Genomic DNA, 15,173 nt, shown 5'->3' on the forward strand with positions numbered 1-15,173 from the left:
CTCTGTCTAGCACAATAGTGTCACCAGATGAAAGTTTAGCTGGCTGCGATGTCTCCAATGTCTCTGCTATATTTATGAGATTACTTGTAAGCTACTGTTAGCTGTACCGTCGAGAAAAGATACGATAGACCGTTTTGCCTTTGTGTGCTGTTTTGGTATGGTATTCTAGATCTACTGCGTGGCTTACGAGCGGACAGACGTCTGAATAATTGATTCAATTAGCTAAAGGCAAGAGATGTTGTAATGGAATTGATTGAAGATGTTATTACAAGGTAAAGGCAAGTCTGAGTCAACGTTACTGTATGAAGTTGGTAATAATTATTTTATTTATTCATTTATACAATTAATTAAATTAATTCAAAGTTGTTAGAGTAATACTTGACTAGATATAGTCTACAGTTATAGGCTAGAATTTTACGTATAAAGTTTGACAGGGTCTTTTAAAGATTAGAAATTCAATAATTGTAATCTATATTTGCAACTGGAGACATTTATGTTTTGTGACGTTTTTTAGCTTCGTGTCTTTAATTAATAAAGTCAAAACCATGCCGCTCAACCGTTAGACTGTGCTAACAGAGAGTTGAATTCATCCAGACGAAATTTCAATTTGTGGAAATCAATCACGTGAGTGTTGAAGACAGGTTCAGTTGCATCGCACCAAATCTACAGCAAATACGTATATCGTTGAACGGAAACCGTGAAATCTAATACTCTCGCTAGCTCTAAAGCTTACTACTAATTTAGCTCATGACGAACGGAAGGTACACTGCAAAGACAAGGTGCGCGCCTTTCTGGACATGCGAGGCCGGTCACATTTCTCTTCGTCTTCACACGTTGGTCCGGCTAGCACGATGCATGGAGGAAGACGCGCTGGACAGACAACCGAAAGAAGATTGACAAAGGTGAGGCTCCCTAGAAAATCTGACTATTCCTAGTGAGTAGCGACGTTGACACATGTTTGCTTAATAATTAACTTGCGCTGAAGGAATGTATTTTTCTTTAATGTACAATAATTTACAGGAGTCAGTGATAATGTAGGAGGATAGTAAAAATTGTCGACTATGGCGCAGCTCTTGGAATAGACATCAAGGCTGCTGCAAGGTTACTACCAAGCCAAGCCAGCGATCCTGTCCACCACAGTCGATTACCAGGTACTTATATATATTCCTGAGTCGAGACAGGCACTTGCGTGCGAGTTCTTTGCCTAGGGGAATTACGCCTCGCCGGCCATTGAATCCATGACCCAAAGGTCCCGGATGTTTCTATTCTTCAAATGTAACTCTCTCTCTAACCAAGTGAGCTACAGACGCCACACAAATGCAGAAATAGAATGCAAAAGACAATGCTATACACACTGATGACCTGCTATCTAAAATAAATAGCAAAATGTGTTGTGAGTAATATCATGGCTACTGTTTGACTCTAGACAGTAGCAAACAATGGAGTGAGTTTGAACTGCAAAGCAAATTCATCTTAACATAAAAGGATATCAAATATAAAAATTTTAAGTTTTATGTCAGTCACGATCATCCTCACTCATAACATGGAAACTCAGTAGTCTAGAAATGGAATCATTTTTGATGTAGCATCGTGACTTCAATTCCTAGTGACTAGCAAATTTTGGATAACCACATCCCTCGTGGTATGTAGAAGAAAGACACCAGTGCCACTCCATATGGTGGTAATAATTGGGCACATCTATTCTTTTCTTCAAATTGTTGGTCTACAAGTTCAAAATCAACAGAAAAAGGAAAATGGCCATCTGACAGCTTTGTCAAAATCACCCTCAGTCGCAAACAGAAAAACATTAAGATAGCTTTTGTAATTATAACCATTTGGTTAGTAAGCATCTATATACAAGTGATACCCAGGATAAACATAGAATGGACAGCTGGTGTGATCTTCTGTGCAACATCTTTCTTTCGCCTCGAAGCTGTCACCTTCTCACGCCAATTATCTATTGTCGAAGTGAACAAAAACTGTTTTGGTATCTCTAGTGAAAAGAACAGGTTTCTCCTCGGTATCTCTTCCAAAAGTTGCACTGTTGCTTCCATCAGTTTGTCTCTATTATCTTAGTTCTTTCCTAGCAACATCAAGCTCGTGTTTTAATTCACTGGCAGCTGATTTCTCCTTTGTTTCTTTCAGTGCACTAGCAATGCAAACCAATATTGTTTTCAACTTGTTTGCATAAATCGTGACAAATTGACAGCTGGTCTTTGAAATCACAATCAAGAAGACTGTTTGGACATTGTCCCTGTCTGCATATGATCTCCCATTTGACACCTCGGAACAATTAAGCCACACTTGCATGTACAGTATGTTGGCTACTTGTCACAATTTATATAATGCTCTTCCAGTTTTACTTACTTCATGCTGAAGTTTTAATTTAATATGGCCGAAAGACCCACTGACCAACCTCAATATGAAGTGCAACCTGCAGTTTGGCCAATAAAGGGCGTGACTCCCTACCCAGACCGATTTTATGAAAAAGTTTGTTTCTATTAACTCTTTCCTTTATAATTCCATTTCATTATCAATTGCTACGTCTGCAAAGTGACAATATTCAAAACTCCTAGCTTCACCTTCAAATCGACGTGCATTCTGGAGTAACCATGCACTTCCGGTATTCCTTTCCTCCTGGTCAGAAGCGACGGTACAACATGACTAGCTCCATTTGTCTCTTAAAGTGTAGAAACAGTGTCTGTAGCATAGGTCTAGCTCACTTGCATGTTTCCAACCAACCTTGCAACTTGCTGAGAACTTCCGGCGCACTCGACCGTTGCGCGAAGATAGAATGGACGCCATTACGAGCCTTCTTCTTCTAGTAAGTTGGCAAAACTAAAGCGTAGAACCAAACAACTTGGCACGACGATTCGTTACACGAGGTACAACAATCTGATGGATCGATTTCACCTGTTACGCTGACGAGCGCATTTGTCGTCTTTTCCATACAAAATTTGAACACCCCGAGGTAGCGAAACTCGTCAAAATGAGCTTGAACGCACAGAAATAGAATCTAGTCACATCAGACTGTTCGTGATAGCCTCGCGTTCCCTGCACGTTCGTCGAAGAGAGCGCACAATAACCGTTGCAAGAGGTGTGTCTTGTTGCTATGGAGACAACGTGACCGTTAGACCGTTAAAACTCTACTAGCATTAACAAGTGATTCATTTTGGAACGTTTTAACTGATAGTTTATATGTAACAGTCTAGGTCATAAATTATAATGATTTTAGTTGTCAGTAGGGAATCAGGCCTTTTATTAATTAATATCTCTCAAACTCCACAAATTAATCCAGTAGGACGGTAGGATAATAGCTTGTGGAGTTTGGATGAGCTCAACCGGATTCGACAGAGGAGATAAAGAAACACGGAAAGGCCCACAACCTCAAATGGATTAGGTTGTGGAAAATAAAGAATACTCCCTTGGTCTTTTCTCTTTGATGAATACTGACTGGCACGGTAAATGTCGATACAGTTGTGCCAATGTATGCATCATAACTGAAGCAACAATACTTTAGTGACTTAGTAAGGAAGATTCAAAATAAATTTGATTAATTAATTAAATAGTAGTAGAGAAGCAGTGTGACTGATATCTAAACGTATCAGTAAAGTTTGCTCATTGTACACACACACACACACACACACACACACACACACACACACACACACACACACACACACACACACACACACACACACACACACACACACACACACACACACACACACACACAACCACGCACGCACACACACGCGCGGGCGCGAGGTTATTAGAAACATTCAAAGCCACAATGCAGTTTGTCGTTGAAAAGAGTACAGCAATTTCCTGTGCACAATCGCCACAAAATTGTCGTAGTCCTCAATATTTCCATCAAGACTGTGTAAACTCAAGTGGGGCTTTTGTTTTTACTTTGCAGGAAATACCAATTACATTGCATGCATGCAGCACACGTTACTCCAAGGTTGTCTGTTTCCTATGTATTCAACAACTATAGTAAAAACTACTAGTCACGTGTCAAAGTGGGAACAAACACGTGCTTTCAATTGTTTGGCACGTGTTGCACATGATATAGCAATCTAGAAAGAAGAAGAACTGAAAACGAGGCTATAGCTGGGACTATTATTATGGTTTACTAACAGCAAACAGTACTAACAGCAATGACACAGCAACTAGACATCTCAGCCTAAATCCAGACATCAATAATATTTAAAATGTTTGTGTCAGTCATGACTATCTCCAGTCTTGAGATGGACATGCAGTTTTATGCAAATTGCATTATCTTTTATGTAACAACGTGAATTCAATATGTCATTAGAAACAAACTTTCTACCAAAACCAAAACCACATGTAGAGGACGTCAGTGCATTTCTATATGGTGGTGATATTTCCTGACAAATATGTTTCCTCTCAACTTGTTGGTCTACAAGTTCAAAATCAAAAGAAAAAGGAAATGGCTATTTGACTTCATTGTCAAAATCACCTTCAGTTGAAAATAGATACAGACAAAGGTAGCCTCTGCTGTCAGCATTCTTTCCGTTTGGATAAGCTGTAAGATTCAAGAGATACCCGGGACGAACGTAGAATGGGTTGCTAGACAACACATAGTTGTTAGAGCATTTATGTTTTCATGTCAAGTCATCTATGGTCCAAGTAAACAAAAACTTTTCTGATATTCGCGGTAAAAGAAACAGACCCCATGGATATGTTTAAAAATTTTGCTGTACCTTCCGTCAGTTCTTTTCTAGTTTTTCCAGTTTATCTTTAGTAGCTTTTAGTTCTCCTTTTGCAATATTCAGTTCATGTTCTAATTTCAGTTCACTAGCAGCTGATTTCTCCTTTGTTTCTTTCAGTGCACGAGCAATCAAACTAAGATGCAAACCAATGTTGTGATCAACATGTTTGGATAAATCGTGACAATACCCTTGAAATTGACAGTAGTTGTCTTTGAAATCGCAATCCAAAAGGCTGTTTGGACATGTTCCCATGCCTGCCAATATGGTATCCCATTTGATACCTTGGAATCATTATGCCACACTAGTATGTACAGTTCATAGATACTTGCCGCAATCTTTATAATGATCTTTCAATTCTACTTGCTTTATATTGAAGTTACAATCCTCACAAGAAATTAGTCGTTGAGTACACCGATATGTCACATGATCATCCAAGTTCCTTCGCATTACCAATTGTCCACATCTATTCACACAAGCAACATCCATACTGACATTTTCTGTGTGGCCATGCATCTCACAATCTCTTAATTTACCAGTCCACGCAAATCCCTTTTCATGTAAGCAACATTTGATGTTCAAGTCCAGTATTTCTCTTTTCAGTGCATTGTTGGTGAAAGTATTTGATTCTTTCAATGGCATCCTACACATGGGACGAAACCCAAACTGTTGTAGACATCGCGTCAAACAGCTGCTACGAAAATTATGGCCACATCGAGTTAGGGTATCTTCTCTGAACGCTAGATGACAGATAGAACAGCATTAAGCGGTTCCACAAATGCGACATCAAAGACTTGTTTGCAGCTGTTATGAGCAGAGGTGGACAGTTTACGCATGCATGTAGTCTACTCAAGTCCAACACGTATAGAAGTACTCTAGTAGCCTTATACTATTCCTTTATACCGCTTATAGAGACTAAAACAAATTTGTCTTATAGACAGGCTAGGATGGCTCTTATAGGCCTCGCCCAAAGAGTAAAGGCAACAACTCTAGACTAACACATTAGCGACTGGTCATGTTTGAAGCGTTTCAAATCAAAACAAAATCTAGCAGTGTATAGGAGTGCTAAAAATAATCTTAATAAATTTACGGTGCACTTGAATTCATTTCAAAAATATCAGTGAGAACGATCTTTATGCATAGATGACCTTGCAGAAGGTGTATGATGGATAGATTGCGCGCTTCTGCGAAGCACTTTTATGACTTCTTATATAATTTGTATGTGTCCTTATTCTCTTCAGTAGAAAAGTAACTGCTCACTTCTTCTTGCTATTAGGAGCATACGTGCATGAATGTTTGAGCACAATAATTGAAAGTCACAGACTCATAAGAACAAAGAAGGTTATTAGGTTTGCTTTCTTGCACTCTTGCACTTGCCTTGCTTTTTGCATTTTGGCGCATTTCTATATTCTTTACCTACTCCTGTTAACCTCACTCAAACTTCACAAACTAATCCAGTGGGACGGTAGATTATAGTTTGTGGAGTTTGGATGAACTCAAACGGATTAGGATGTAGAAATAAAGAATCCGGACAAATGTCCACAACCTCAACTGGATTAGGTTGAAAAAAATAAAGATATTCGCCCTTGGTCTTTTCTCTCTGATGTATGCTGACTGTCACGGCAAATGTCGATACAGTTGTGTTAATGTATCCATTCATAACTGGAGCAACAATCCTTTCGTGACATAAGGGAGATTTACAACCAATTTGATTAATTAATTAAATATTAGTAGAGAAGATAGCAATTTGACTGATATAATAAGCGTATCAGCAAAGTTTTGCTCACTGCACACACGCACACACACACACACACACACACACACACACACACACACACACACACACACACACACACACACACGCACGCACGCACGCCACAAGGTTATTAGAAACATTCAAAGCCATAGTGCAGTTTGTCGTTGAAAAGAGTAAAGCGATTTCCTGTGCACAATCGCCACAAAATTGTTGTAGTCTTCAGAATTTCTGTCAAGACTGTGTAAACTCAAGCGGGGCTCTTGCTTCTGCTTTGCAGGAAATACCAATTACATTGCATGCATGCAGCACACGCTACTCCAAGGTCGTCTGTTTCGTAAGTATTTAACAACTATAGTAAACAACTACTGGTCACATGATAAAGTTGACGAAACAAACATGTGCTATTTTTCACATGTTTGGCATGTGTTGCACGTGATATATAACAATCTAGCATGAAGAACTAAAGACGAGGCTATAGCTGCGAGTATTATTATGGTTTACTAACAACAAACAGTACTAAAAGCAATGACACAGCAACTAAACATCTCAGTATAAGTCAAGACCTCAATAATGTTTAAAATGTTTGTGTCAGTCATGATCTACTCCAATCTTGAGATGGACATGCAGTTTTATGCAAATTGCATTATTTTTGATGTAACAACGTGACTTCAATGTGTCATGAGAAACAAACTCTTCATAACCAAAATCAATAGCACATGTAGAGGATGTCAGTGCATCTTGATATGGTGGTGGTCGTTTCTTGCAAATATTTTTCTTCTCAACTTGTTGGTCTATAAGTTCAAAGTCATGGGGGGAATATCCATTTGACTTCATTGTCAAAATCACCTTTAGTTGGAAATAGATGCAGACAAAGATTGCCTCTGCTGACAGCATTCTCACCGTTTGGACAAACTGTAAGGTACAAGTGATACCCAGGAGGAACGTAGAATGGATTGCTATCCAACTCGTAGTTGTCTAAAGCTTTCATTTTTATGCCAATTATTTATGGTCCAAGTGAACAAAAATTTTTCTGATATTTGTGGTAAAAGAGACAGACATCTTCCATGAATCTCTTTAGAAATTCCTTTTGTAGCTTCAATCAGTTTACCTCTTGTTTTTGTCATTTCATCTTTAGTCTTTCTCAGGTTATTTCAAGTTCTTTCCAGTTCATCTTTAGTAGCTTTTAGCTCTCCTTTTGCAATATTCAGCTCGTGTTCTAATTTCAGTTCACTAGCAGCTTATTTCTCTTTTGTTTCTCTTACTCCACTAGCAATCAAACTAAGATGCAACCAATGTTGTTTTCAACGTGTTTGCATAAATCATGACGATATCCTTGAAATTGACAGCCATTGTCTTTGAAATCACAATCAAGAAGACTCTTTGGACACATTCCCTGCCTGCCAATATGATCTTCCATTCGACATCTTTGTACTATCATGCCACACTTGTATGTACAGTCTATAGGATACTGGTCACACTCTTGGTAATGATCTTTCATTTCTACTTGTTTCACAATGATGTTACAATGCTTGCAAGAGATCAGTCGTTGAAGACACTGATTTGCTACATGATTATCCATGTTTCTTCGCATTACTACTTGCTCACATCCATTCACACAAGCAACGTCCACATACTGACATTCTCTGTTATGCATCTTACCATCTCTTAGTTCACCAATCCACGCACATCCTTTCTCGTGTAAACAACATTTGATCTTCAAGTCCAGTGTTTCTCTTTAAAGAGCATTGTTGGGAAAAGCATTTGCTGTTTCCAATTCCGTTGTGCACACGGAACAAGAAGCAGACTGTTGTAGACATTGCGTCAAGCAGCTGGTGCAAAAGTTGTGGCCACATCGAGTTAGAGTTGGTTCTCTAAATGCTAGATGACAGATAGGGCATGTCAGCCCGCCAGCGAGCGGTTCCACAAACACGGCGTCAAAGCGACATGTTGTAGCAGCCAGGAAAGAGGATATTCATGCGCGTGCTCTATTTATGATCACCATGGGTACACAAATAGCGGGGCCGGATCCAGAGGCAGGTTCAGAGGGTTGCAACCCCCTTTTTCCACAAGCGTGGTTCAATAATTTCATATAATTTCATTAGAAAAGAGAAAATTGGTAATGGTCTAGATAACTGCTAACGGTGAACCGCCTCTTTCAAAAATTCCTGGATCCGGCGGTGAATAAGATACAACGGCTGACAGCTGTTACAAATCTTCAAATACCTTCTAAACGAGAGGTGGCTTTATAGCGTATGTCACGGTAGCTTATCTAATTCAGTGGACAAACCTAGACTCGCAGTTGATCTTCCTCACGTGTTCCATCTAATGCATGACATCATTTCTCGATGTGAACGCGCGCACCCAACCAATAGTCCTTTTAATTAAACAAAGTCAAAGATATCAAACATTCAACTAAAGTTCATAGCTAAAAACGCAAGACGGTTTTAATATCTCTTAGATGTTTCTCAATACCATGTAAATTGAGCATACCATGGCACCGGCGTAGGAAATTTGGGGAAATTCAAAATTGAGTTGATAAAAGGTTTTGCGCTCGACATGGCCGTGCAGTCTTTGCGCTCGTTTCTCTACGCTAGCTAAACAGCAAGCAACATCGCAAAGGAATAGCTACTGACTGCATTTTGCGCGTTTCCCTTTCCAATATCATTTCTATGACGGCATACTCCGAAAACACACCTGATCTCGTTTTGCGAGTTATTAGCAATTTGAAACAAGCCAACAAAGGGTGGGCTTTCCTGATGACATAATTATTTAAGTTGCGTAATGACATAAAGAGTTACTAGGACTCCCGTTGAGACAACCTCACGTGATACCGACTCGTTACTACCCTCGTGTGGAAGGACCACCGAAAGCGAAGGAAGGTCTAGTGTCAAGGCTAGAAATATCATGAATACTAGTGCGTAGAGATGCTATATCCTAATAGAATAACCTGCCTGCCTGCATGCCTGTCTGTTTATCTGTCTGTCTGTCTGTCTTTCTGTCAATGGTAGTATAATTTCAAACATCGAAACTATTACAGGCTAGAGGAGCTAGTACAGCCACGTCTAAAGTAAAATATTTGAAAGTTTTGTTCTCTGCATAAACTACACTTGAAAAAACATATATGATATATGGACCGTATTGGTCCACGTTTCTTCTCTATTATCACAGATAACACTTCTTATTTGCCACTTCTCAGCACCCCCTCTACCTTGCGGTAGATAACTTTCGCATTGCATTTTTGCAACTGAACTGAAATGCGTTGTCTCCACTGCAGCAAAAACTCCGCCCTGTTCAGTCTTCCCAAGTCGTCTGTAGATCTGAGGGACAATTGTTGTAGATAACATTCTGATTCCTTGCCCCATCTTCCAAAATGCTCCAGGACTAAAGGGACAATGGTGAACGATTCTCCCCCAGGAAGGAGTTGTTTGTAATATTTGGTCAGCTTCTTCTCTTCTCTCTTTAGTGCTGCAGCTCCATCTGTGTGTGCTGCACTGCTGACGATTTCAGAGCTCCATGGGTGCGCCAGTGAGATGTCCAGGTCCACATTAGACCCAGAGCCACAGTCAAAAACAGAGATATCCGGGCGGTCATTTGAGTTTGAGTACCTGTTTCTAGGTTCCCGTCGGTGGTGTATATGGAGATCTCTCAAACAATCTGCCCACACTGCAGCTATGGACTCGTGGGACCAGACAGGCCCACCACCCCATGTAGGGCAGATGTTCAGGACCGGGGGGGGGGGGGGGGGGGGGGGGGGGGGGGGGTCACATCTTTGGATATATCCTTTGAAGGGGGCACCTCATGCAGGCCGCCATGCGAAATCGCCAAGCGAAAATCGCGGGATTCTAGTGCGAGCTTCTGCGAAGTTGGTATCGTATTTATCCATGCCCCTGCCCCTTTGCCTTGCAAAGACCGAAGTCTTGCTGCCTCTCTATCGCATGAGCTTATCATAATCATGTCAGTGATGGCAGTGCTGGCTAAATCCTGTGTCAGTTTTCTTTGTAGTTTACTTTTATTCCGTAGCATATCTTCCAGTTGTTTGTCAGAAGGCACTGCCTCACGAAGAGCTTGAGCTATAGAACCTCTCTGGGGATCACCGTGGTCACCGTGGACCACATTATCAAGAATTTGATTCAGACTTGAAAAATAGTTTGGCAACTCTTTGATGCTGTGGGCCCACGATGAGACAAACGCACATTGAGAGAGCGATACTAGTGGTGTCATGCCAAATCCACCTACTCTGATTGGCAGGGAAGCCTGAGCCCAAGGTTTATCTCCAATATTTTCTGTCTGTCTGACTGTCTGTCTGTCTGTCTGTCAGTCTGTCTGCCTGTCTGTCTATCTGTCTGCCTGTCTGTCTGTCTGTCTGTCTGTCTGACTGACTGTCTGTCTGTCTGTCTGTCTGTCTGTCTGTCTGTCTGTCTGTCTGTCTGTCTGTCTGTCTGTCTGTCTGTCTGCCTGTCTGTCTATCTGTCTATCTGTCTGTCGGTCGGTCAGTCAGTCTGTCTGTCTGTCTGTCTGTTTGTAAACACAATATCTTTTGAACGGCCTAACTTATCAATATATAATTTAAAAATACAACAAAAGTCTTTCTAACTTTCAGGACGAGTTTAAAAATTGTTATTAGAATTATGGACCAGATCACAGACGTGATCGTTGCTATTACAAGTTTAAGATCAAAACAATAATTATTGTGAGCTTTTTACAAATTTTACTGAAACCGATTCCTACTTGTAAAATACTATGTAAATGTTTACTAGTAAGACTAAAACTATTTAATCATATACTTAAAACATTTTTGTATATAGCAACATAATTAACGTTTAGTGATCACTCGTGACGAGGCAGTTGCGTTACATTAACAATTATTAATAATTAATTATTTAACTATTAATAATTAATTATTTAACTATTATATTAGGTATTGCGCATATTTTTCATTTCATTTCGCATGGACATTACAAAGGCAGGAAATATCTTGACTTTCCTTGATAGGCGATCAGACGCCTACAGTGTACATGCCATTGTTTTCAGATCGCATGTGAACTCCTCCCGGCAGCAGCAAATGACGTCACGTAATCACGCCATATACAGTGTTAAGTTAATTAATTAACTAATACTGCTTTAATTAAAGTCTTTAGTAGTTAGAAGGTAATGGCTCAAGTATTGTGTGAGTGTCCTTTGAGACGTTCTTAGGCAACAGGCGAGGGTCATTACTGAGCCGGCGACCCGGCCAAGGATTGACATGTTCCGCATAATTTATAAAATCCATGACACTTTACATACGTGACACTAACAATTCCGGTACACTATCACATCCCTGACACTAAAATGGTTTCCGAAGCGATATTTGTCTTCTAGAGTTAGAATCCCTTGTAATTTGTTTGAAACGATTCTATCTACCTCGAGATGTCGTAATTGTGTCATTAGCGACGTTACAGAGCTGCAAATTATACGTGAACTCCCCAACCATGCTATTCTGAATGTACGCCACTGTTCACCTACTCCAATCAAAGCAGCTTAGAACTCTTTAATTTTCCCAATGTCTAGATACATTTTGCCTGCATTACAATAGGCAAATGTAATATTTCCATATCATTTGGCATGCAGTCTACTACTTGTAAGTTGTAAGATCATGTAATCATGCAATTTGAAATCACAAAGAGTTTGCGCAAATAAATTGAGCACAAAAAATGTACCATTTCTAGTTATTGTACTACAGGGTCACAAAGCATGCAAACAGATACAAACACTATTCTGTTAATCGAGAGAAATTCGATATTTTTAGAGCATTTACATTAACTAGTATTGAGCCTCCTCGTTCTTGACGTGTACAGACAGTCTTATACAAATGGCATCATCTCTGATGTAGCAGCGTGACTCTAATTGTTGGTGACTAGCAAATGTTCGATAACCACATCCCTTAGAACACGTGGACGACGTCAGTGCATCTCGATATAGTGGTGATAGTTTACGACAAATATTCATTCCTCCAACTTGTTGGTCAACAAGATCAATATCAAAGGAAAAGAGAAATGGCCATCTGACCGTCTTGTCATAATCCTCTTTACCTGCATATAAAAATGTGCTCAGACATTCTCTGTAATCAGGATGGTTACCATTTGGGTAGGCAACCATGTATAAGTGATAGCCCGGATAAACATAGAATCGACTGCTGTTAATCTTTTCTATATCATCCTTCCCTTTTGAAGGTTTCATTTTCTTACGCCAATTGTCTATTGTCCAAGTGAACAAAAACGTCTTTGGTATCTCTAGTGAGAAAAAGAGGCTTCTTCGTATCTCCTCAGAGAGTTGAACTGTTGTTTCTGTCAGTTTATTTCTAGTCTTTTCCAGTTTATCTCTCGTAACTTTTAGTTGTCTTTTTGCAATTTTCATTTCAATATTTAATTGAAATTCGGTATCAGCTGATTTCTTTCTTGTTTCTCCAAGAGTATTTGCAATCAAACTGAGATGCAAGACAACGTTGTCTGCGATGTGTCTGTGTAAGTCACCACGACTTCCTCTGAACGGACAACCACTGTCTTTGAATTCACAATCAAGAAGACTCTTTGGACATGTTCCCTGCATGCCAATATGATATTCCATTTGACATCTCTGAACCATCATGCCACACTTGTATATGCAGTCTAGAGGATATTTGTCACTCTTCGTAATGATCCTGTACTACTTGTTTTATATTTAGATTACAATAGGCGCATGAGATCACTGTCTGATTGGTCACGTTTTCATCCATGTCATTTCTCCTAGATAATTGATCACATCCATTCACGCGCACAGCAACTGCATACTGACTTCCTTTGTCATGGATATTGTCACGTCTGACTTTGCCAGTCCATCCATATTCTTTCTTGTCTAGACAATGCTTTATATTCAAGCCAAAAATTTCTCTCTTCTGAATCAGTGCGTGGTCGTGGAAAGTATCTGATCCTTCCAATTGCATCCTACGCACAAGGCAGAAAGCAGACCGTTCCAAACACAAGCAGTTGCTTCAAAATGACACGGAACCTCTAGAAATAGAAGGCAGCCGAAGACTCTACGACTGTCTACCCGAATAGATCTAAGTTACTAAAAACTAGTGTCTTCAGTAGTCTCTATATGTGCCAAATAAAAGTTTGTTCCAGTCACGTCATCGCCAAAGTGACTATACGTACGTAACTTCCACTATACAGCTGACGCTCAGGTAACTTCCTGTTTAAGTTGTTGTGCACGGTAATGAGATGTTTGGATAAGCGCTACCCCACATCCGTGAACGTCACCTCATTTGCAAGGCCTAGATCCCATTGCAAACATCTTCATTGTTTATCGTCGTTGCCCAATTGAATAACTTTTGGTGTCTCCAGTGAAAGAGATAGGTTTCGATCAATGGAGTATTGGAATAGGGACACAAGCAATCCGGCAAAACCCGTCGGATCTTTTCGTGTGGGGTTTCTAGGAGGTGACTACTGTAAACCACAAGGCTTGAAACTCTAAACCACTTAGAACCAAGCCGTCCATTTTGCTTGCAGGAGCGCTGACAGCACTTGGGAGCGTTTCATAATCTGCAGATGGATTGTGTCACAATGCAAGCTGTTGTCGGATTGCCTGTGAAATTTGAGTAAGCGCTCAACAGACTGCGGTAGACTCGCTAATCTGAATCGCTAATCAGACTGCCCCAGTGGAAGCGCCAATCAGATCCTGTCGATGACGATTTTCTTGCTCTGATCTCTAGTGCACACCCATCCAACCACTAAAAAATTCAATAAACTAAATCAAATTAGCATAGATAATTTGTAAGACAACGATTGCATGGGTGCACTCTGCAGCTGCCAGCCTGCAGCTAGACTGATACGGTTTGATTTACAGTTTCGTCCAATTGTCGCGTACGCTAAGCCAGATTTCATTTTTGCTTTGTTCGTCATAAATACGCAAGAAACCGTGAAACGAAGATGTAATTATTAATTATTTTTCTGGATTAGTTCCCTCAATTTAAATGTTGTAATCTCTACAGAAAAATGTTTCTCGCAGGACTAACTCATCTTGACGAGTCTGTGTAAATCTCAAGTAATTTACGATATAACACACTCACAGACACACACACACACACACACACACACACACACACACACACACACACACACACACACACACACACACACACACACACACACACACACACACACACACACACACACACACACACACACATACACACACACACACACACACACACACACACACACACACACACACACACACACACAACACACACACACACACACACACACACACACACACACACACACACACACACACACACACACACATGATGTAGATGTTAGTACATGTCTCTAGAGTGTTATTACAAAGACACTATACTAGTAAAATGCTCGATTAGCATTGTATATGCGAGCGATGGTGTCTTGTGTTTACATTTATTTGCATAACAATGGCTGTGTAGCAATAATGTCCTTCAAAATATCGCGCGGAAACTCAAAGAGCAGAGTTTTCTATTCTTTTAGCTTTTTCTTTCCATTCATTTTGTTTGCGCTTCAGTCTCCTTTGCTTCTTAGTCGCATACAGTAGCAAAATCGAGAGTCATTTCCCTCTTCTCGCAAAGAAATTATAATTGAGTTGAACCCTCAAAAGGGGCCCTAAATTTCATTTTTACCGCATATGTTGCGAAGACA

At 40.1% G+C, this 15,173-nt stretch overlaps 3 protein-coding genes and 1 long non-coding RNA gene across 4 annotated transcripts; all 4 read right to left on the reverse strand.

Moving 5' to 3' along the window:
• Positions 1–2,493: 2,493 nt before the first annotated feature.
• LOC134194326 (uncharacterized) lies at positions 2,494–3,044 on the reverse strand. The gene is made up of 3 exons (XR_009972188.1): positions 2,914–3,044; positions 2,743–2,838; positions 2,494–2,680 (listed from the first exon to the last, which is right to left on the reverse strand). It is a non-coding gene; the product is annotated as an uncharacterized LOC134194326 (long non-coding RNA).
• A 1,689-nt stretch (positions 3,045–4,733) lies between these two features.
• On the reverse strand, positions 4,734–7,477 carry LOC134193646 (uncharacterized). Its single transcript, XM_062662487.1, has 4 exons — positions 7,390–7,477; positions 5,066–5,473; positions 4,924–5,017; positions 4,734–4,869 (listed from the first exon to the last, which is right to left on the reverse strand). Exons 1-4 carry the CDS (start codon positions 7,475–7,477, stop codon positions 4,734–4,736), a joined length of 726 nt encoding a protein of 241 aa, XP_062518471.1.
• A 285-nt stretch (positions 7,478–7,762) lies between these two features.
• LOC134193648 (RING finger protein DG17-like) lies at positions 7,763–8,143 on the reverse strand. Its single transcript, XM_062662488.1, has one exon. It carries the CDS (start codon positions 8,141–8,143, stop codon positions 7,763–7,765), a length of 381 nt encoding a protein of 126 aa, XP_062518472.1.
• A 3,878-nt stretch (positions 8,144–12,021) lies between these two features.
• Positions 12,022–13,491, reverse strand: LOC134194192 (TNF receptor-associated factor 4-like). The gene has a single exon (XM_062663116.1). It carries the CDS (start codon positions 13,111–13,113, stop codon positions 12,289–12,291), a length of 825 nt encoding a protein of 274 aa, XP_062519100.1. The 5' UTR covers positions 13,114–13,491; the 3' UTR covers positions 12,022–12,288.
• Between the last annotated feature and the right edge of the window lie 1,682 nt (positions 13,492–15,173).

Source organism: Corticium candelabrum, chromosome 18, assembly GCF_963422355.1.
Source record: "Corticium candelabrum chromosome 18, ooCorCand1.1, whole genome shotgun sequence".
NCBI classification, from domain to species: Eukaryota; Metazoa; Porifera; class Homoscleromorpha; order Homosclerophorida; family Plakinidae; genus Corticium; species Corticium candelabrum.